A 24,789-nucleotide genomic window follows, 5' to 3' on the forward strand; every position below is an offset into this window, starting at 1 on the left:
CGAGCTGCCAAACGATGCCATGGAATCGGAAAATACGGAACCGGTTCTGAACAGGAACCGGTTTTCGATTCCCATCCCTAATGGTGCCCTAGTCATCCAGTTATATGACCCATATCATGATATGCCATCTCCTTTGCTATCTACAACTGTGTAACAACCATACTTTATGTTGGTGAGCCGTTTAGCATCAATGTAAACAATATGACTGACGAATGAAAGAAGCTAAAGTTAAACTTTTTTTCAATTGTTTTTGAAATTTAGTTGAGGAAAAAAATAAAACTACAACTACCTTCAAGTCTTCAACTGACTTTACTAGTCAGTTTGTGTTGGTAAATGTGTCTGCTATAGTGTGTGCCTGGTCCAACACAACTTGTTGGACAATGGCGTGCAGTCTTGAGTTTGACATATGTGGTTTAGGGAGCATAACTTTTCTTCTACCAAATACACAGTAGTTAAAAAAACAAGTCATGACCAAATATTTTACATATTAAGTTCTTCAGGAAGTATCTATACATTAATGTTGAATCATTTTTAAGAGAAAAAAGTTAAATAGCACTTATTCAACCCCCTATAATTGCATATACACCGAGACTATGCTAGTTGACAAGTTGAAAAACATCAACTTGTAAAATATTACAACTTTTTTGTGTGTATTTTTTTATTTAATATAATTTTTTCTTATATAATAAAAAATAACTGGGCATTTAAAAATGCAAATGTAATGTGACTGTTTATTGTAAAACCTCAGATTGTCCGGAAGATTTACTTCTTAAAATAGTTCCTAATAAATATTTATGTATGTATGGCCGCTACATCTAGCAAGTTATTTCTAAGGATAAAATATACGGAAGTATCCATCCTTTTTGTAACATCAGATGCACAGGACAAGGCCCATCAGAGGGAGATTACTTTATGGATTTCTTCAGCATGTTGGTATCTTCTATCATTCTGATTGTGCAGCTACCGTTACAGCCCTGTGCCTCTATTTTTCAAACTCCAAACTGCTTGCAGTAAAAGACACAACACCTCCCTGTGACCTTAGTGGATGACTTATCCTCCCACCTTGGGGACTGAGTAATGTGTTTGTGGCTTTGAGAACCGATATGGTACTGTCCATCTGGACTGGGAGCAGCTCAAGCGGTGAGGATGTATTTGTCTGAATCACAGCTCCTGGTGCGCCCATTCGACTTAGCCTCTCATGCGTGCACGCTCATACAGTTTGCTGACACAAAGAAACAAATGCATCTTAGTATACAGTAGCTTGATGGCGAAATGTGGGGAGGTGGTCGCACCTTTTCTGCTAAAGCACTAACCTGGCATCTCCACAGCAGTGATTTAAGTTGACCTGCAGGGGTGACGCAAACACAAACAGTGTGGATCACTTTTTATGGTATATTTCTTATAAACAGATGAGCAAGCCGATGTGAAGGAGAGGCAGAAGCGTCAAAATGTCAGTCAGCAGTTATGGCTACTTCTTATTTTCATCACAGCAGAGTGATAAAAAGAGTGTAATTTTCTGCTCAGGAGCTGTCCGTCTCTGTGTTGTTGATTTCATTTTGAAAACTGACTTTTCAATGCCTGTGTGTGTGTGTGTGTGTGTGTGTGTGTGTGTGTGTGTGTGTGTGTGTGTGTGTGTGTGTGTGTGTGTGTGTGTGTGTGTTTCTGTTCACAGATTGCTAATCTCTCTAAAGTTGTATTTGTTCTCCAGGTTTTTCCCCACTACAAACATTTCCCGATCAAAGCTTTTTAAAAAAAACCCTGCCACTTCAAACAAGTACACACACTCAGACATACACGCATACATGCATTCCAGCACAACTCTACGTGTTGTCATGGAAACCCTGTTAATCCTAAACCAACCATCAGGCAGTTGTTGCATCAGGCAAGCCAATCAGGAGGAGGTACGCACAAATGGTAACGAAGAGCTGAATTACTGTTTCACTTCTTGTTTAATTTCACATCTAAAAGTTCATTTTCATCACTTGAATTATACATCAGCTGAACGTCTGTATTTACTTGGCATTAGATGCATTTTAATTCTGAAGCTGTCGTGTCCTATTTTTCAAGCTTTCCCATTAAATATTTTCCATTTTCTCCTAACATTTAAAAACCCATTTAGCAAGACTCCCTCAGAAACTTTAAGGTTTTTAATTTCTGGATACAAGTACTGGCAGTGTCACATAAACTGTTTTGTCAGCTTTGTCAGGGACTAGCACAAACAGGAAGTACTATTGCTGCTTTAAAATCTATTCTTGCAGTTCAATAAAAAAGAGGGTGATTGATCCTATATTTGTTTACATTTCTTTTTTTTTTTCATTGTATGAATTAAAAGTCAAATCATCTTCAAGGTGGAATAAATTACATTAAATATTTCTAGTAAGCTTAGAATGGTTGCTTTTGGCTTGATTTTAACTCTATAACACAGGTATTACCGTAACAGTAAATAAAGTCCTGTGAACAGTCTCTTTAATGTTATACAACTCTATAATGTCTCTTTTATTATATTAATGTATATCTCTTCACAAAAAATAGCCTTCTAACAGATACATGGATAATATTTTAACGGACCCTGTTGTTTCTGGAAAGTTCTTTAATAAGTCATTCTACTAAACAGTAATGGTAACTCACTCTGGAGACTGGAATTTAAAATCCTGCATGGGGCATATATATCATGAGTATAAAAAAAGGCTCATAACCTCATACAGCATTGGTCATAGGCAGACCATTCAAGCTGTCGCCTACCTCAAGATATTAAAGGAAAGAAACAGGCCTCGGCCTGGTTAAACAAGGTCTGCATCAAGTGCAGTGGACCAGGGTACTATGATGAGAGGCGGGCTGGTAGAACAAGAAGACAATGGAATCAGGATCATAATAGGGCCCCAATGGAATGCTACTACTCCAGAAATCCTAACTAATGGGGTTATATGAATAGACTTAACCTGGTGCAAGCCAGATTAATATTATGTGGAATTCAAACTGAACTACAGTATCGATCTGGAAAGCCTCGTGTAGAAAGTTGTTCACAAAAGAGAGGGACATTCAGTACAATTCTTTGAGCTGGTTGGGTACCTGCCATTGATGTCAAGTTGTTGGCCAATCACAGCTGCAGTAGCAGCTGTGATTGGCCATGTTTACAACTAGCGGAGTTAACTGATGAATCATACTCTTATGCAATCCTGTCAGGGAGAACATGCAATCATCTTCCTATCAACAAAGGCAAAAATCTTGACCTTTTGCTTGTTTTTCAAAAAGAAATAGAGTGTATTTTAGCTTAAACCGGCATAGCCATGTTTGTTTTACATCAGCCTCCTGCCTCTGGTTGGTGTTTTGATGTCATAAACTACATTTTAATAGTCCGAAACATATCTGTATCAAGGCAAACATATCTGCTGGCTCCTGGCAAGATGTATTTTTGGGAGTTTTCTGAATTCACAAATCTGATGTTTCAATACCCACAATCTGAGCTAACAGCTAAATACGCTCCACTGTAAGCTGCTGCTGCTGCCGTGCATGCTGTGGAAGCTGTCAATCTCAAGGAAGGACAAGTCTGCTCTGATGCATGCTGGGTAAAGAGAGAGGGGCAAGAACAACATCCAGGCACTTTGTCCGTTCTCGGTCTTGTGTTATTGTCAATTGGAACAGTACTAGGGCTGAGGCTGATGATGTTTCATGAGCACACCAGCACGTGAGAACGCACAAGTACACATATTGCGAAACGACAAAAGATTCCTAACAAACAAATAGTCAGAAGAGTCCACTGATCAAACTTCACTGTTGCATCCTGTCTGCAGGTCAGGGTTAACAAATAAAATTAATTCTGTGCTTCTATAATTTAATAAAAGAAAATTCCACTCCTTTCATAGTTTCCGACAAACAAATTAGTAGATTCTCCATTGACTGGGATCTGTTGAATTGTAATTAATGATAGACCTAAATGTCATCTACATAAAAACTGAATGATACATTAAAAAATTAGTCCAGAAGGATCAGCTAAAAAGAAAATAGAATAAGACCTCATTTTAAAATTGCGGCACGCCATATTTAAGGGGTACTTAAAGAAAAATATGTGTTAAAATGTTAAATACTGAGGTGTACAACATGAAAAACCTCCTTTAGCAATCTGGAAGAAATGTTGTCAGCAGAGCAATATGGAGGACTCAGCTTTCAAAGCATCTTGGAAATCTGAGAGATGGACATTAGTTCACAATTATATCATACCAGCTGCACCTTTAGGAGGTAGAGCACGGTTATGGGTGCAAATGAGTGTAAAAACCTGCTAGCAAAAACTAAACTGTTAAAAACATTTCATGAAGTAAAACAAGAGGAGTCTTTTACTTGACTCTGTGAAACACCCTTGTGATACCGTGAAATGTGATACTCTTAAATAAAATACATTCCAGTGTAAAGAACTGCTTTCACAAGTCAAATAATTGATGAATAGACTACTTTAAAATAAAAAAAGACAGTTTTATACATACTGGTGAAGACACAAGCGCCAAAAAAGGTTTATGCTATGCTTATGTTTTTATGTTATATTTAATAGCACAGATAAAACTTTATACCTGAACATTTGCTTTCCACATGCAAGCAAGTTTGCATGTGTTTTAAGATACACAAACCTTTTGAGATCAGTTGTGCTATCTTCAATTTGTCACAGGCAAATTAGACCCAGCAAACAAGAAAAGTTGAAGATGCTCTAGATAGATGGAAACAACTAAAGTTTTTGCCCATATGTAAAAAATTGTGAATCGCCCTAAATACTACATCCTTTTAGTGAAGCATTCTTGTGGCAGCATGATACTTTTCTCTTTTGGAGCTACTATGGAACTGGTAAGATTTGATAGTAGTAAGGACAGATAGGACAGACAAATGCTATAACGAATTTGAAAAAGATTCACATTTGTAACATAATTGTGGTAAAGATTCCTCTGATATAACTTTTTTATGGCATTGTTAAAATTATACCTTAAAAACAAAGAGTAACAAAGGTCACGTAGGTTACAGTTTCCTTTATAAGAATTTCCTGAAAAAAGAGGTGGTGTAAAAGCTATTTAATTTCTCTTGGAAATGTTATGCATATATATTTATGACAGGGTTTGTATTGGTCACTGACACAGAACACCTATTTTCTTTTTGGTCTTTCATTCTTGTTGCTTTTTTCCTCTTGTGTTTTGCTGCTAGGGCAGCTCTTTTGACCAGTCCTCACAGTTTCTGTCAGTAAAACACAACTCATTTGGACAGCACACTATTGGAGCCATTTATACTGACTGAATGTCACACAGCTCTTATGTCAGAACACAGAGTGCAACTTTCACAATATAACACTCAAATGTCAAGAATAAAAGTGTTAGAAACTCCAAAAACAGTGGCAAAATACTGCCATTTGGAGCAAGCAGATACAACAAAGCCATGTAGATTTTAATTTTGTTGCTACATTTAAATTTGTTTCTAGGTGTTAACCATGTTGTGAAGGTATCAATATTTTGTACAATTCAAGGAAAGCCACACTCCTATAGTAGACAAAGGCCCTGTAATTCATTTCATTTTAATTTAAAGAGCTAGCCAAAGGTGTGTGTGTGACAGAGATTACAATTAGTGTCAGATTACAACAGTGTTTATAGTTTAGTTCCAAGGAGTTTAGTGGAAATTTATATAGGTAATATAAACCTGCATGGGGACTGATGCTATACTACCTAAATTATTAACTTGTCTCTATTCTAACATACGTGAACTTTGGTAATACCTGATTATTAATCTAAAGTGTTTTATGTAATGTTGGCCTTGCTGCTTTATCTCTACCAGTTTGAACTCTTCTGGGAAGCCTTTCTTCGAATTTAAGAGAGCATTTATGAATGTTGTTGACCACATACTGTAATCCACATGCAATTAAAGTTTCGCAAAGAAATCACATTCCTCCTTTTATCTCTGGCATTGTTTGGTTTATTTCTGCATAAAACACTCTGGAATGCATAATTTTACGAGTGTTTTTTTTTTCATTATATCATTGTAAAATTTTGCCGGTAGTCTCAGACACCTTAGATATATATTAAGAAATGCATAGATTAAACATAGATTCTGGCATTACCATTTGAACACTAAAGAAAGTCTAACATGCTGACATTTTGAGTTATGTTGCCATACATACAAACATACACACATGCTTAGACATATGTGTGTATTCATACAAGTGTGGCAAGGTACACAACAGAGCTTTTGGAAAGAGGGAGTGAAAAGTCAGAGCGGGGTCATGTCACAATTTAATCATGCATCCTGGCTACTTGGCCTTTGGGATTTCCTTTGGTTAACTCGGCAATACGTGTGACTTTCACCTGGGAGTCTGTGGGATAAAATCCTGCTTGGGCCCCCTGTTGTGTAGTGTTCATTGCATGCATACATAAAAAAATGATTCTTAGGTAGTGTCTTAATCAAAGTACCACTATTCAGACAGCAATTTTTTTAATTACATCAGTAATTCATGTAAACATGAAAAAAAAACATTACCAAGATCTGGCGTTTTGTGTTAATACTATAAACCCTGCATATCACTTTTAAAATTAGCTTAGGATATTGCACATTTGAAATTCTTTATATTGACCTATTAAAGTTGTTAGACAAGTTTCTGAGTTGTGAACTGCTTTAATAATAGGAAAAATAACCTGCTTTACCATTGTATGCTCTTTTTTTTTACATTGGGAGCTCTTTCATGTGTAAATTAAGGAGGAAATGTGCTTGGCTCCTTTGTTAATGAAGAGTGCATATTATCACATTGTCTTTTGTTCTTTTAATGTTGTTTTGGTGCGTCCCAGCGGCCTGTTGATTTCTGTCGAGCACTAAGTGGCTGTTAATGGCACAAACATGACTGTGTTTTTAAAATAGCAGACTGCCCATTAGACTGGTATTAACAAGGTAATGGGCTGTTACTAAACTGCTGAATGACATTGCCGCTGCTGCTGCCGCCCCAGTCGAGCCAAGCCGCACAAAGCACGCTCATACACCGTATTCAATAAGCGATAAATAAACATTCAATAATTTAAGCAAAGCCACAGAGAAGACAGGTTTCAAACTTAGTGTAGCTGTGAACAAAAAAAGAAGAATAAGGTAAGAGGTTACAGATATGGAGGAAGAAAAATACTACTCAAAGATATAGCTGGGAGGCATGAGTGTGGTTATTAAAGCTGGGATGCTCTATGGTTGTTTACTTCAGCCCAGCCGCATTTTTGTGTCTTAGAAATTATTGATAGGTATGAAGTGAGAAAGTAATAAAGAACTACACATCAGTTGTATCTGCACATTGGACTCCCTGTTTGCTCTCTGTTAAATTAGGTTTAGTTGCAGCCTCTTTCTGCTACCTAAATGATATTCAGGACCAGGCTCTGTCCTCTCTTTAGCTCACACGCAGAGGCATGTGGTCATGTATTTTGTATCAGTTTGTGCACATGTAGCTTTTTAAAAAAGTTGATTCTGCAAACACACAGTCACATATGTGCTCCAAAGCACACATGCGCACAAACAAACTCTTGCAGTGTGGTGTGGCGATAGGCCAGCACAGCGGGGGGTATATCCCAGGGAAATCATTTCTCTCACCCCTTTCTTCCTATTTGTAACTCGTCCTTTCAAGCAAGACAGCCCTTAAAGTTCAGTGGTGCATTCTTCAAAAAAGGCTATTACTGGCTGCCTATGATTCTGTATCATGCTGCGTACACACCAGCCATCCCTCCTTTTTATGTGCCTCTCCTCCTGTCATCATTTTCTGAAGCCATGAGAAGAAGTCAGGGTTTCCGAAACGCCTGTGACCAATGCCTTGAAACCCTAAGCAATCTCTGCCTTGACTTTGCTCCAGATGTCCGTATCCTATTGCTAAAAGAGGCCTTTTGCTTTGATACTTGACAGAGCTTCTGCTTTGTCTCTGCCTTTGTGGATCTCCGTCGTGCCCTTTATGCTGACTGTCTATCACAGTAATTCTGAAGACTTAGAGGGCTTTTAGAGAACAGCATGTGACTTTGGGAGATATGGGTGGCATCTAAAGTATATAAAGAAAATCCCGATGTTGCTCAGCTGGGTCTGTAGAGAAAGAATAAAGATGCCTATGCAGACAACAGACTATGATCAAAGAAAAGAGGGTCTCTTGGATGCCTTTTTGTTAGCAAAAGGGGCTCCAGTGAAATTCAGGACCACAGTTTTAACAGTTGTTACTTAAGGATTGGTTAAAGCCTTTTGACTAAGATGGTTTGAGGCAGGATTTATGAAAAAAGGGTTTTTCTTTTTTGATTAAACATGTTTTTATGTTTCCTTGTAAAATACACCTTGTTCATTTATTTTATAAGGAAGGACCTGAAAATAGCCATTTTAGCTGCATGTCTGCTCTTTTACATTACAGTTCTTCTGTAATGTTACATTACAAACTTCTTACATATTAAACTGTATTTGTCAAAAAAAGGTTAATGAAGCCCATGTAATTCAGTATGTAAAGGTTAAAAAAGTAGTGTTGAGGATAAAACCAAAATTCTTTAGCACATCCGATGCTCGAACATGTCGCTTGGCCTCTCGACACTGTCCCCCATAGACTTTGCATGTATATCAGACGTTTTCACGCCCAAAATGTAGGCTAATCGTCTTTTGAGACGCTCTTTATTAAGACAAAGGTCCACCTTCTATAAAAAATTATTGGCTTCGGAGAGGGTGCGGTACGTCGTTGATTGGCCAAGCAAAGCACATCAGCAGGTGTTACAGGCGAGGCTGAGAAACAGTCTTAGAGGTAGAATTTTTTCCTAGTTTCATAATAACAGGCTACAAACAATTTTAGTTTCTAAATCACACTTACTCTGAGACAGATATATGATTGCTTTAAATAAAAAACAAAAACAATTGTCTTAAGATGCAATCTGTAAGAAGACAGACAGCGTTTTGGAATTGGTGCAAAGAAAAAAGAATTTTGTATCTCAGATGAAGCAAAGAAGTAAAAAATTAACACAGTTTCACTTTGTTTCCCTATAACTACATAAGATAATAATAATAATAATAATAATAGATTTTATTTGTAATGCACCTTACATTTCAAAGAAATCTCAAAGTGCTACAGAGACCAAAAGAAGAAGAAAAAAAAGTGGAGTCCATTTTCATATACAGATTGTGCTTAATTCCATTGATTGTGGATGCTCTGAAATACTTAGACTTAGAGACTTAGACAAAATTTATTGTCTTTTTGTGTACACCAAGTGGATACAAAACGAAATTTCATTGCTAACAGCTTACAACAGTGAAATGAACATTACCATAATAAAGTGCAGCAGTGATAATCATGTAAACAGTATAGGAGAAAAGGAAAACCAGTTTTAAAAATAATGGTGCAAAATGCATGAACATGGAAAGGTTCAGTGCAGCGCAAAATAAATATGGTGCAAAATGCAGAATAACATTGAGTTGTTTTCTTTTTTTTTCTTTTTTTTTTACAGTGTCATGTCTGGCAATGTGGCAATAAGAATAATTGTCTTGATGCCAAAAGGAGCCCAACAGATTTTACTTTCACAAGTGTAGCGGTATGGCAATTGCCATACTACTCTACTTGTTTCATGCATATATTTTGCTTTATTATAATTATGCAGGGAGTTTTACAGTTTATATGGACACTACAATGTAAGTAGAGCAGAAAAAAAGACGAAGAAAAAGGAAAAAAAAGAAAAAGAAAAAAGGAGAAAAGATGAAAGAAAGAGGAGATAGAAAGGAGACAAAACATTGAGTTGTTTTCTATTTATAAAAGGGCAAAAGTTTCAGCCACATACTGTAGGATGGTGCAAAATAATGTTGTGAGTATGATGCAGAGTCTAGTTTAGTGTTTCACAGTTCAACAGTCTGATAGTAAGGGGGAAATAGCTGTTGCAGAACCTGCAGGACCTGCAGCGGATGCTGCACCAGGAAGAACAGTCTATGTTGGGGAGTGAGGCATCGCTGATGATGTTACTTTGGCCTGTTTCTGTTCAAAATGTATACTTTTTAAGATCAGAAGTCAAAATCACCGATAAACATAATCATTTTAGTGGTAGTGATTTGTCATGACATTATTCTACAACAAAAAAATATATGTATATTAGCTATTTTTAAACACTGATATTAGGGTGAAGCAAAATTGTTCATACTTTCACATTTTAAGTTTACTCTATACTAATTTCTAATCATGCAAGTGCAGTTGTTATGTAGATGACACCGATAGTGAAATATGAGTCCCAGGGGGATATAGAGGAAATGTTTCTTTTTTTAAATTTAAATGCAGAACATTTATTTCTTTAAACTCTTGCAGTAATCTCCCTGACAATTGTTCCCGCCATATGGGAATCCCTGCTGCTGCACTGATGGATCGAAGAAGAGCTTGTAGAGACAAAGACGGCTTAAAGAGTCCTGCCCTCAGCTCGACCATTTTACAGATGAAATAGCAGCACTGCGTGCTAGTGGACAGTTGGATAATTTTATGGCTTGACATTGGGAAACCAGCTGTGCTGTCCATGGTGCTGAAATTACAAACGCAAATTTACTTAGAGGTCATGTGTTAGAGTTCTTTTAATTGTTTAAGATTTCAACATTCCATTTTTTCCTTACTGAAAGGTTCACATCTGACAGTAAAATTACAGTATTTGTATAAAAAAGGCATTAAAGAATATTTGGTTTATGGTTTCAGACTGAGTATGAAGATTAAAGATCAATTAAAGATCACACCAAGAACAAGTCACACTTTTGATAAAATGTTTTTTAATCCAAATATTACTGTAAATTTCCAGTGTAACACTGGAACATAATCATTCACTTAGTTGAAACAGTTTCTTGCTGTGACAAGACCTCTTTTCTTAATCAGCTGATATGTATAGGGTCATTAACCAGTTTCTTTTTACCTGCAAATAGTGATAAGACTTATAATACATCCGTCCCATCAATATTTGAAGTAAATGCTTCCATGAGAACCAACAATAACAAATAAATGTATTTCATTTTGTTTTACAAGCTATAAAGCTAGCAAAACAAAAACAAGTTGAAACAAGAAACAAATCAAGTATGTACCATGTAAGAATTTCAAAAAGGACAACTTACCTGTGCCCCATTGGACCTCACAGTGATCTAGTGAAGTCTCATTCTCTCTCATTAAACACGTTTCAATTATTCTAAATCTGTTAAAATGAATTTAAACTCATTTCCAATTCCTCAATATAAACTTTGTTTCTCAAACATAAAATCCATGCCAAACTGAGATCATATTGCATTGTTTTGATGATTATGGTTTTTAACTGTTTTTATTTCTTTTCTGTGTCCATAGCAGCTTAATTTAGTTGAGTTCCACTAGTTTAGTCAAGATTTTGTAACTGAACCATGTTTGAATTGTGAGATGAATGATTTTTATTAAGAAATATTTATATTTTTAATAGAGGTTGTTGTGAATCTATTTCATATGTCTGTATAAAAAGAAACATACAGCCGCATTTAATTGTAGTATATTCATTTGCCATCCCCCTGGTGGGCTTTGACTATAAGTTATTGAATAACACCACAGTCTTATTTGTCCCATACCTCCTGTACAGAGACTGCTGGAGATGGACACATGTCTCCAGAGAGTCTGCAAGGACTAAGTGTGTATAGAAATTGGAGAAATGGATGTAATTAGTAGTTTTTGTGCTGTGGATAGCAACTGTTTAGGCTTCACTGAATCACAGTGATGTAAAAGAACACTCCAGTGTGTTTCCATAAGCGTTATCACCATTGCCCCAAAACTCATATTTGAAATCATGTTGTAAAGGGTTTGGTATTCTGATTTAGAGAGTACAACTTCACTTAACTATCACATTTGAAAGGACATTCATAGTGTTTCTATCTATGTCACCCAAATGGTCCCGCAGTTTACATCGATAGCTCTCTGCTGTTTGGTCAATGATGGCCAAAGGCCTGTGTTTCATCAGCATCTCCCCATTAACATAATTAGAAAGCCCTCAAGGCTCAGGCCTGAATACTGATGGTGGGATAGCACCTCGTTTCCCCACCTGCCCATCTCTCCAACACTCGTCTCCCTTTGTCTGAGCGCTTGAGTACGTCATTCCCATCGTCTGTGACCTCCACTGTCATCGCGCCTGCCCTTGAGAAGCAAAAATCTCTCTATTTCACAGGGACCAGCCATAAGGGGGCTTGATTGTGGCAAATTGATCCATAATCACACAGTGCTCAGAGCTTTTTTGTCATGTCGCCTCTTCATCTCCACTTGTGAAGCACACTGTTGGCTTATTTACATGCTGCCTTCTCAAGTGCTTCCTCTGTTCCCAACCTTCTATCGTTTCCTTTTTTATTCCCTGTCTCTTGCTTCCTTCAAGTCAGTCCTTTTATCACTTTGCCAGCCAATTTTCTTTGCCACCCCCCCTCTCTGTTCCTCCACTTTCTTTCTCAATGTGATGCCAATCACAGAGTCCCAACATGGCATTGTAATCCTGTTCTTATGGACCGCTGACCAAAGCACCTCAGCTGTTGATTGAGCTCTTCAGATAACCCTGATGTTCATGATAGAGGAAATGGACATGTAGGGCTGACTTAAGGAGGAAAAAACAGTTTACTATGCCTGTTTTTCCTGACTTTGCACAGCATCTAAGTTAAAGAAATTATTCTTTAAATGAAAAATAATAAGCTGGTTTGCCTCAAGCATATTGAAAATGTGATAAAATTATATATTTATACAAGTAATAAAGATACAGTAATGACTTTTCTATCATTAAAACGTAGGGTTGCATCGGTCGTGACATCAATCAGTGGCTTGTCTAACTCAATTAACATTTCAACTTTGTCACTACCGGATTAGTTTTTAATCCTTATGTTGAGACCATCCCACTGAAGTACTACCAGTCTGCCTCCTGCTGCAAAGCATTACCACACTCCTCTAAAAACCACCTAGTATTTGGAAAAATCCTCGCTGTCAAATTCCAGACAAGTGAGGCACAACAACAATTTTCAGATCCAGGCCTCCGTTCTGTCAGAGAGTGGGGTGAAGATCGATGTATTTTTTTTAACACCCCAATCTGCTATCACTTCATAAGTCATTTTAAAATGTCAGCTAGTTAAGCCAGTATGGCAAGTCATTTTTCATCAGGGTAATTTACAGCAAGGAGAGCAGAGAGGTTTTATTTCTAAAAGAAAGAAACAAATTTTCTCTTTGGAAACAGATTTTACATTAAAACATTAGACTAGCCTGCATTTGAATAAGGATATTTTTATACATTATAAATAATTATATCACAGTACTATTAGGGGGCATTGTGTTAAGTGATGATTGTTATTATAGATAAATCTCAATTGGCATGAGTGTTAGTGCTTATGTTTATTTTCATTTAAAATCAAAATATATCTTCTAGTTTTTTATATTTCATAATGCCATGGAATATTTTTCTTTTGGAAGAGAACAGAACTTCTGGCATGCATCACAGTGGATATTATTTCTACACATCATGACACTAGTAATGAAAAAGCTTTATTTTTTTTCTTTTTACTAGCAGGTTTAATACCTTTTTTGGAGACCTAGTGATCCTAATCTTCTTTTCTTTCCAAAAATCAAGGCTTGAAGCCAAATAGAAAGATGTGAATTATCAAGTAAAATCAGAAGAAACTAAAAACGTTTTGGAAAATATAACAGAATTGATTTTAAAACATTTATAATTCAGGTATTTTCTAAATTAAAACAATTTTTTCAATGGGATTATGGCATCACCTGCAATTTTGTTTAAAACTTTTGTTTTCAAATGTGCATTTTTTTTCTCTTGCTGCAGAAATTCACTTAGACATACTGTTGCGTTACTCAGAATGAGATTAGGGCTTTTTAAACACTATAGAAATGGGTCCCACCAGGTTTGTACATCAGTATATACTATTTCCAGTGATGTTCATTGTTTATCTTAGAGAAAATCAAGGCTCTATTGTAAAACAAGAAGCTATAATTATGCAGTTTTTTCCCCCTGCCTCCTCTCTCCTTGCTGCTCTGACGGTTTAGCTGTGTTACACGTGCTGCGTTTCATGACAGAAGATGCTTTATAACTGTATGGGAAGGCCTTGGCAGAATCCTTGCATCCCCATAAGATGAGCTGAATTAATCTGAAACAATTCCCAGGCTCTCTGGCACCTATACTTTCATGCAAGCACAAAAGTGTAAGCCGTGGAACTGGTCAATCCCTGGGAAGAAAACAGAATCATAAAACTCTTATCACTCTAGAGCCCTTTGCACTTGGACACACAGCTCCATCCCTCTTTTTCTCCCTCCTTATTTCTTTCCCCTTCCTCCTCTCTGTGTCTGGTCGCCCTTGAGGTGGCAAAGCAGTGGTGTTTCAGAGCTTGGAGTTGGGGTGTGTGAGTGTGTGTGTAACGGCTTGATGGCCATTGAGCCTCACTCGACTGGCCAGTGCAAAGCGCTGCACCGCGTTTCAAGGCTCTGTATAAATTCAACGTCAGTGACAATTTACGGCTCACACCCATCCTTGATACAATGCTGCGGGCAGAGCGTCAAGCGTGGCTTTATTCCATTTCACCAAAGTGAAGTCAATTTATTACAGTGTAAATCCACAGAACAGAGATATGGGGATGCGTTGGTTTTTGAGACCTGCAGTGGATAACTGTCTGTTTTGTTTTTTCACTATGTGTGAGGAACAGCAGAGCAATGTATACCATAAGGAATTTAGATTCTGTTTTTTTGTTTTGTTTTTTTTTGGCTTTTTCAGTTTTAAACTAAATGCTATTTATATCATTTAGATGGTTAGGGTTATATGGCCTTCATGTCAAAAAAGTTTAAGCCCAAGAGAGGTTTCCAAGCAATTCATTGATTGAATTTTCTTTTAACATGAGTAATTTCTTTTAAATATATGCCCCGTCTATAAGAAATCCTGACAGGGCTTTCTTTGTACGGGCTGGAGAGAAATGACGACCAAGATCTCAGTTAATTACATCATGTCACAACTTATGAGAGCGGACCAAAAGTTCCTGAGAGGGCTGTCACAGAAAGAGCTGACCAGCACAATCAGGGCTGACCTTCAGAATCCATTTGATTTATGAGGTATTTTGTTTTTATTCTCAGGCATTTTCCTTCAAGGAAGTAATTTACATATTTATCTGAACTGATCTAAGTTTGACATCATATATATATATATTTATATGTAGTTTTTTCAACCCCCTTTCTGGCAAGCAGCAGGAGAATGAACAGCAGTGCCTTGTGGTGCATGACTTTGGCAGGTGAGAAAAATGCTGAGGGAGCACTTTGATTTGGAGGTGTGGGCATAAATTGTGCTTCTTGCTGCTTTCACTCACTCATTGTCAACAACCCCCCTCAAACATACACACCCACACACACACCCACACACACACACACATCCCCTCCTTAGCTTCTACCCCTTGCTGTGGCATATACATTTTTTTTCTTCTTGCCCTCTTATGTAGTCCCCTGTCTCCCACAACAATATATGTTTTCTTCTAAACCATGTGTAACTATTCCAATCGTACTCAAAAGATGTCAGACATGGCCTCTCAGGAAAGGAAGCTGCTCTCTGAATAACGGGAATGCAAATAAAAGTTCTCATCACAAAACATTCTGGATGCTTAATAACTGTAATGCAGTGTTACATGAACTCCAGGAGGAAATTACAGCATCAACTTGAAATGAAAGCAAAGTGAGATGGAGAAAAACTTAATTTAAATTTAAGTATCATCATGCTCTTCATTCATTTCAACCTGATCATATCAACAGTGAAGCTCATAAGAAATATTAGCATATGCTAATAAAGGACAATTGGGGTGTGTTTAGGACAAATTGGAGGGAGCTTTGATTAGGCCCTAAAAGATGTAAGTTTAAGATTTTCATCACTCTTAAATACTATGTTTGTTTTATGCCCGGAAAGTTCCAATGCCAACTCAGTGCCATGCCATATCTTATAAAAGCTTGTGACGATACATTTAGATTGAGCTTTTCCTATCTTATTTGCAATGGAATTGCAGAAAAAAAAGGATCTACGTACAGTAATACATAACTACATGAGTGCTTCCAGACAAGTATGAATATTACTGTAATCAATGATACAAAATTAGCAAACTCTAAATTTAAAATTTTTGATTAAATAAAAAAAACATAAACTGGTACATTACTTTTCTGCATAAAAGACTGCATGACATACTGTTGGTTTAAACTGGTTGCACTTTTTCATAAGTGAAAATAGAAATATCCCTTCACATGGGAGGATAGCATTGCTAATAAAAAAGAACAAAAACTTTGTTCTGTGGATATAGTCGCTCTTGAAAATTATATTTTGGTAAAAAGGCCATCTAAGAATGTAGGACAATTTAAGAAGAAACATAACTCTAGACAAAACTTTAACCTAGAAATGCTTGACTTAGTATTTACGAACTGAATCAGCAACACTTTCCCAGCCTTTTGGTAGCTTTTTTGTGATGTAATGAAAAATCCTGAGATGAAGAACTTCAAGGAGAAGAAAAGTATGACTTTACAATAGGGACTTATTTAAATGTTTACTTCAATAGAATATTATTTAAAAAAAAGTAGAATGATCAATTAAGCCTAATGGATTCTGGAAATACTGGTAGCTGTAGGTAGTCAATAAATATTGAAATAAATTATAAATGTAATGATAGTCAAAAGTCTTAAAAGGTTTTGTTTACCAAAAAGAAATGGGAAGTATAAATTATCTGAAACGTTTTTGGATGAAGCAGGGTTTTAGATTTCAGGCTGGCACAAATGCACAAACCCCCTCAAAAAAATACTAGAAATGCAGTTTATAACAGTAAGATCAAAGCTGCTATTTTACTGAGCTCACTAATACAGATACAGATTATGACAGTTTAAACACTAAATTTATCATTTTAAAGCCTTCAAAATTGTACTTTAAAGCGGTGAGTGGTTTCTATATATCTCCAACTGAATTATTTTGCAATAGAAAGAATCATGTTCTTTTTTATATATACACCACTTGGCATATGACAATGACTTAAGATTTGATTTCACATTTAGCTAAGTGCTTCACCTGGAAATAAGTTATTGTTGATGGGTTGTTGGGCTGCACAGTAGAGCAGTGGGTAGGACTGCTTCCTTCCAAGAAGAAGGTTTTGGGTTCGATTCTCGGCCCAGGGTTTTTATGCATGGAGTTTGCATGTTCTCCGTGGGCATCTCCGGGTACTCCGGGTTCCTCCCACAGTCCAAAAACATGGCTGTTAGGTTCATTGGCTTCTCTAAATTCTCCTTAGGTGTGAGTGTGTCTGTGAATGGTTGTTTGTCCTGTTTGTCTCTGTGATGCCCTGCAATGGACTGGCGACCTGTCCAGGGTGTACCCCGCCTCTCGCCCATTGACAGCTGGAGATAGGCACCAGCACCCCCTCATGACCCAAGAAGGGATAAGCATGACGGAATATGGATGGATGGATGGGTTTTCAGATTTTTTGAAAACTGACAAGAAAAGCTCTACAGAGTTTAAGGACTTGTGTTGAAAGATACTTTTCAGTCTTGTTTTTGACCTTTGCTTTTTTGTGCTCTTTTTTTATCTGACAGCCACTCTTTCTGTCTCTTTAATGCCCCAACTGTTGATCTTCACTGCCACCTCTGGGTCAGGAGATGCTGCTACATCACTTTGCGTTTGAGGCTCAACCATAACTTAACCCAAACCTTTCATGTGAAATGCCACCGTCAGCTGAGTCAAAATGATTTGTTTCTGTACATTCACTCCATCAGTAGCTGTTGTTTTCTGTTTTCTGGTTACCTGAGAATGTTGTGTGGAACATGCATAGAATAGGTTGAATTCATTTTGTTGTACAGTGCTTGGTTGCTCACATCCAGATTTAAACAGCAATGAAGAAATCCAGGTTAAAACACTACAGCTACTCGGGGAGTATTTGTTTGTGCTCACAGAAGACATCCCTATACAGATACACAGTAATGTGAGATTAATCCTACATCTTTTGTAAGCTTCAGGAGCCTGCTATAAGATATTGTTTTAAAGAATGGAGCAAAGGCACACTAATAGTTAATGCAGCATGGCCTTAATGGTTGAATTCCCAAGTAAGTCGAGTCCTTGGCAGCTTCCTCTGCTCCTGCTTCCTGGTTTTACTGTAGTGGAAATTTGTGTCTGTCTGTTTACTGCTATGCTCTCTGCATTGTGTAGGCCACTTTTATGTTCTCATATCTTGGATCTGTGTAGTAACTTCAGGTTAAAGCCAAAGCAGAATTTCCGTCTGATGGAATTTCACAGCCACCGAGCTCCCTGCATCCAGCTAAGGCACAAGTGGTCACATTTAGAAGAACCATCCCACTCCGCTGCATGAAAACTCCTGAATGGCAAACCCATTTGTCTCTGTGAAGGGCAGAAGAAGGAAAAAGCAAAAGAAATCTAACAGAACAAAGCTTTTTCTCTTTTTTCGACAACTTTTATCTACTTAAACAGACACACATACAAGCATTGCACTGAGGTTAAATTGGAATTAAGTAGAAGGAAAGAAGCTTAGCCTGTTGCTAATTAGCATTTTCTCTGCTCAGCAGAAGAAAACAGAGCGATCGATAAGATATTAAGTTTGTGTATAGCAAAGAGGTGCACAATCACTTTAATCTATTACTGCAGATTAGAAGACAAACACTGGCAAAAAGAAAGCACAACAAAACTTTGAACTCTGGATTTCAATTGAACCTGAGATTCAGTGGGTGGATGTTACATGTTTGACTGTCTGTAGTGCTGCTTTTAAATCTTTTCTTAAAAACTAATTTTTGCAAGATTTTGTGGCCTTTGATCCTTACTTTTGAAAAAAAACAAATCATGTGATAAATAAGCTCAGAGGACCAGCATGATGACACAATTTCCCTTTTTAGTGCCTGGTTAAATCCCTTTTTTGCCTTAAAAGCTGAAAGTTATTGTGAAAATTTCCACCATATCTTGAAGAATATTTATTATATATTTCTTAATTGTAGATTAATTAATCCATGTTAACAAATCCAGTCTCAGAGGATTTAAAATATATCACATTGGTATTATCTGGCTGGTAGTATTCATCAGCAGAAATTGTGGTCCTCAACTGTTGGAGTTATATGAAGTTCCTTTTTATAATAAAACGGGCCAAACTTTGCCACAAAATAAATTCCTCTACCTTATTACACCATCCCTGTTCTGAAAAAGTATAAGAGGGCAGGATGAACATTTTCTTGTTATTTATGATAAATTTGGAACCTGAATCAAAATGTTCCACCTGCATTTAAAACTCTTCAAACCAGGCGATGTTTTTAGTTTGCTGTTTGTTTCCCCCCAAACAAAAGACGTCATTTAGACTTTTTTTTTTAGGCTAAATCTGGTTGGTTATTCCAGATACAGTTGTTGACAATTGGGCTTTGTTTGGTCTATCTGATTGTGTCCCATTTCCATCCAATAATATATGGTGAAAGACGGTGAATACTGAAAATTGAAAATTACAGCTTTTCACCTTTCACTTTTCAACCAAAAGTAGACGTTGTTTGGATGCATATGAATATATGAATATTTTTGGAAACCAGAGATGGTTGTGTATAAAAATACCAATCAGTAAATCATGTGATTTACTGATTCATAATGTAATCTCAGTTGAACAAGTGTAGTCAATAAAGTGGCTGTGTTGGACATAACAGAACATCCAACTCTAAAATGTTTGTTTTTGTCTTTTTACTGGGTTTTTAAAACATCTCTGTCAGATGCGCAGCTTTCAACAGCTGATACGTGTAGTACAACTATTTTAGATTTTAAAGTAGTTTATTAAATTCAGTCTAGACTTACTTAAGACTGTCTATATTAAGTCTTTAGTGTTAGGATTAGGTATTTTCTCTATGCCATCACTTCTTTTATCCTCTTAGCGGCCAAATGCTGTCAGAAAAATGAGTTGAGTGTTGCTGACCAACCAGGGGAAAAGTTTATTGGTGCTCGTAGCACTTAGCTAAGCGGACACTATTTGATTTTTTTCTTTAAAAGAGGAAAACAGATGAAGGACAGGAATCAAGGAAGGACAAATGATAATTGGAAACAGACTGTCCATCAACCTCTATAAGGTCAGAGGCCAGAGATAAATTTTTACGCAGATGTCAGAACTTCACTAAGAAATCTCCCTTAACTTACACCTGTTGTACCCTGATCCTGACCTCTCTAGATCTATAATTCACTACAAATGTTTAATATTCTGTGCAAAGTGTTGGTTTGATGTTACGCAGTCCAGTGTGGAGATAGATATCCAAGTCCTTTAGTTCAGAAACATTCCTTTTTAATTAAACAAGAATCAGGTGGACATATTTATATGACTAATTTTCTTACCTTAGGCTACCCCATCTTTATTCTTTGACAAAACAACCTCTTTTCATTCCTTGTTCCTTTATTTGCTTTTGCCTTTCTCTAAGCATTAATTCTCTTAAAGCCTTTTGTTTGTCTTTTTACAGATAATGTGAGTTCAGAGAGGGAGAAGAAGCTGGTTTTTCTCACAGCTCGTGTTCACCCTGGAGAGTCTCCGGCCTCTTTTATCTGTCAAGGTAAAATATTTATGTTATTTATTTAGACATTGTTAGAGGGTGAGACAAGTGGACATAATGGTGTTTATCCAGCTTCTTAATTAGGGGCCAGATGAGGGTGAATGTTGCCCTTTTGCAGGTGAATATGATTGTGCTTCAAGCTAAAAGTCCCATCTTTTGGCTCCACAATTTTCTGAGATACATAGCCTTACATAACATACAGTATGTTTTTATTTATCAGATCAGGTTGTTTATTGGTATGCCCAAATCATATGTTTATTGAATAAAAATAAAGGACGAGCTGTCCAGTGATATAGCCTGGCAGCATCTTTTTGGGATGTTTAAACTCTAATATTTAAAGAACTTTCACTATCATTACATAATGTAGGCTCAGTCTATATTCAAGGACTACCAAATTTACTTGAAATTTAATATTAACTGGCAAGGCTATGTGTATTGTTGTAAATGCAAAAAAAAAAGAAAGAAAGAAAAAAAGAAAAAAAAATTATTAGAAAGGCTGGTATTTTTTCTCCTTCTAATGTTTCTGGCAACCGTCCTTCTACACATTGCCTTAATTCACCCATTCATCCATATATGGCCTTCCTTTTTCCAACCATATTTGTTTCATTCCATCCATCCATCCATCCATCCATCCATCCATCCATCCATCCATCCATCCATCCATCCATCCATCCATCCATCCATCCATCCATCCTGTGCTGTTTCCCCCTGTTTCTGTGTTGCTCATTAAGAATCAGATGATTTGGCTTTAAGCCTGCTCCACGCTGTCTGTTTTTCTACCGTCATCAGCTCCATTCCATTTGCATCGATTTAGGCTTGACGTCTCCCATTCCACGCCTGACTCTGATGGTGCCCCCTTACCGTCCTTTTCTCTCTCCTTTTGTTTCTGAAAACTCAATTAACCGCTAAGCTCGCCCCTGGTTTTATTTTCAACTCCTTTTCTTCCTCTACTGTTGCTCTGTGTGTGTGTGTGCCTGTCAGTGTGTTCCTGGGTAAATTTATATGCGTGTCTAATAGGTGTCATTGACTTCCTGGTGAGCCAGCATCCAGTTGCCCAAATCCTGCGTGATCATGTGATCTTCAAGATAGTCCCCATGCTTAATCCTGATGGAGTCTATCTGGGAAACTACAGGTACAAAACTAATACACACTTTTGCATTTCCATCCCTCCATCCATTTTCTCCTGCTTAATCCTGTCAGGGTCGCAGTGGGGCCAGTGTCTATCTCCAGCAGTCTATGGGCGTGGTACACCCTGGACAGGTTGTCAGTCTGTTGCAGACTTTTGTATTTGATCTTTATATTCTGCACTCTGTTTATATCATCTAATGTTGTCCTTATCTCCTAAGATCTATATTTGAGAAGCCTAATAAAGTTATGCAGCTAACAGCAGTGTATTTGTTAGGAGATGATATTTGGCTTCAGGGCAGTTATTTCTGCCAGCTTTCTGTCCTACCTCTCCTTCTCTCTCTCTTTAACACTGTTGCTGCTGCTCTGTGGGCATCCTCCTCTCCTCAGTTTTCCTCTCTTCTCTTTCCCGTCCTCATAATTGCCTTTTACTTAATAGGCTCAGCCCCCAGAATACTAATGCTCACTGAGATAGGCATCAGCAGTGTTCTCCTACTGTGTTTGTGTATGCCACCTAGTGGCAATCTGCCACTACTGCTTCGGAAATGCATTTGCAAGTATGGTCTCAAACCTGTAAGTAACCTCAGCTTAAAGGCTATTTACGCTAGTTTACTTTCATACTGAGTGTTGATGAGCTTCATATTGACAGAAGGTAAATAGTGACAGTCATCACCTCACCAATCACAGCTGCCAATTTATGGACAATAGTTTGCTCCCTCGCCCTCATAGAGAAATATAGCGTACAGAGCAGCCATCTCTGCAGGATACAGAGGAGAGCAGACTGGAACATGCAGAGCTAATAATCAATGGCAGTTAACCTGGGATGAGCTTCCTGTTCATGGCTGGCTGCTCTGCCGTTTCAGGGTAACAGTAACACCTGTGCTATTACTGGCAGCTTCAGCAAATGTCAAAGATCCAAAAGACAATGAGGAGGGCAGATCAGGGTGCATCCCTGCATGTCAGTAGCTATTATAGCAGTTAAAGGTGGCTGTAGGTAGAACGTGTATGAACTCATCACTGTCCACCTTTAGGCCAGATTATTGTATGTTACAAGACTTTTATTCAAGCATTTTGGCAGTATTTATTCCTGCTATTATATGGAAACTTCAAAATTGTTGGAAAGAATAGTTACACTCTATAAAAATCTTATTTTAAAGCAATGTCCTCCTGTGAGATGTGTATGCTTTTACTTTAAGCTGAATGAATGCTTTTGCCTTTCTGAGCTCTAGGCAAATGATGGTAGTCAGGTCAGGTAATTTGAGAAAAATAAATCCCCTTTCATAATAAAAACTCTTATTTTCTAACTACAACATTGACGATGGATGTACAAAAGCAGTCGCATAGATGATTTTTTTGACTGTAAAGGTGTCTTTCTTCCAAAGCTGTCATGGTAACCGGTCCAGGTTGGTTTGATAGCAAGATTTGATTTTGTTGCATAAAGAAAAGATAAAAGCTTATTCGGTTTTCCACTGCATCATACTGTAGTGAACACAAAGCCTGGTTATTGCATAATCTACAACATTCCTTCTATCTTTAGTTCTGTTGGTTGCATTCAAGTTGAAGTTAAACCACACAAATCCTAACTTAGTATTCTGGAGGAACAGGCTAAAATATAGATTTACAGTATTTGTAAAAGCACAGAAATTTCAATCAGCATTTTTGACATTGATCTGTTAGACCGGAATTTATAAAAGTCAGCTGAATGTATTAAAATGTCCTAATGTGTTTATAAACAAAGTAGCATAAGGCTTTGATAAAATAATAAAAAAAAAAAAAAACAGCTGTGAACACAGCTATAAGCTGCTCCTACTGCTGAATGTTTAGAATAGAAAGAACATACGCTGCTGAATGTTTTGTTAAGGAATACATAATTTAATACTTAACCTTGGCAAGGTCATTTTCTTTTTACTACAGGTTCATTGCAAACGAGGATCCAGCTAATTGAAAAAGTTAAAAGGAAATTAATCACTTCCTAGTTAGCCACATACTTTTCATGAAAAGTTAGCATCTGGTTATATTTAGACCATAAAACAACCTAGATAAGAGTTTCTAAATTTCTTTACCAGAACATCTTAATGGCCTCAAAAATGTGTTCTGTTGCATTAAGCAAGAACTGCTAAATATAACTAAAGAGGACTGGTACAGAGAGAAGGCTTTTTGTTGTTTTTCTACTGAAAACAGCAATGAACCCATATTTTTAATGTGAGTGTGTTCATAAATGTCAGTTACACTCATGTAGAGTGTTAGAAGGCCAATATTTTGTAAGGTGCTTAAACAAGTATTTTTCTGACTCTTTTTTTTTATTTTTTTATTAAACATTAAATACATGCATAGAACAATAAAAATGTTCAGAAAATACTTGAGGTTTTTGCTAGAATTTGGACCAAAGCATTGCATTAGCTAAACCCTTATTTATGTTTCTCCCTGCCACTGGTATACCATCAGTATAATCTTTTTAACTGGAAAATGGGAAACTTTGTGGTAGAAGATTTTGTTTTTACAAAAGAAAAATAATTAATAATTAAATATTACCTCCTGAAAATACCTGTTTCAGATATAAAATCAGTACATCTGTCGTCAGTCAGTGGTCCCCATCAGTCCATAAAGACCATGTTTTACTCCAGCCAATCACCGGATTTTCCTGTTTTCCTGTTCTTATCCTAATGTTAGTTCTACAGTGGAGTGTTTTACTTACCTTCTGTTTCGCATTTAAATCATAATTTGTAAATGTGTAATCTGCCTTCTGCCTGCTTGCATTTGGGTTCTTGCTCTATGAACTTTACAGACTTATCAGGAATTTATTATTTCAGAAAATGGTGTTGGTCTAAACGCATCTATAATCCTGCTGCCCATCTAGAGCTGGTTTATTTCTTTTTGTATAATCATTTGTGTCAGTACATCAGAAAAGGAAAAAGCAGGAAAATGTTTTCTGTTTGTGTGTGGGGGGTGTGCGTCTGGTTTTTGTATCTTCTGTGGATAGTGTTTGGTACCTTGTGGGGATATTTCCAAGAAATATGCTACATTTTGGGGACTAGCGGATACTTATGGGGACCAGTGGACCTCATCAGAGATGGGAAGTAACGAAGTACAAATACTTCGTTACTGTACTCAAGTAGATTTTTTTTTATATTTTT

The 24,789-nt window shown here is 37.0% G+C and overlaps 1 protein-coding gene across 2 annotated transcripts in view; it reads left to right on the top strand.

The window, feature by feature from the left end:
* Positions 1-24,789, top strand: part of agbl4 (ATP/GTP binding protein-like 4) — a 408,595-nt gene that overhangs the window by 339,861 nt on the left and 43,945 nt on the right. For both annotated transcript variants that reach the window (XM_015379822.1, XM_015379823.1), the window contains exons 7-8: positions 20,441-20,530; positions 21,548-21,662. In XM_015379822.1, the coding sequence (XP_015235308.1) occupies positions 20,441-20,530; positions 21,548-21,662 (205 nt within the window). The remainder of the gene's footprint in view (positions 1-20,440; positions 20,531-21,547; positions 21,663-24,789) is intronic.

Source organism: Cyprinodon variegatus, unplaced genomic scaffold (genome assembly GCF_000732505.1).
Source record: "Cyprinodon variegatus isolate N-32 unplaced genomic scaffold, C_variegatus-1.0 Scaffold200, whole genome shotgun sequence".
NCBI lineage: Eukaryota > Metazoa > Chordata > Actinopteri > Cyprinodontiformes > Cyprinodontidae > Cyprinodon > Cyprinodon variegatus.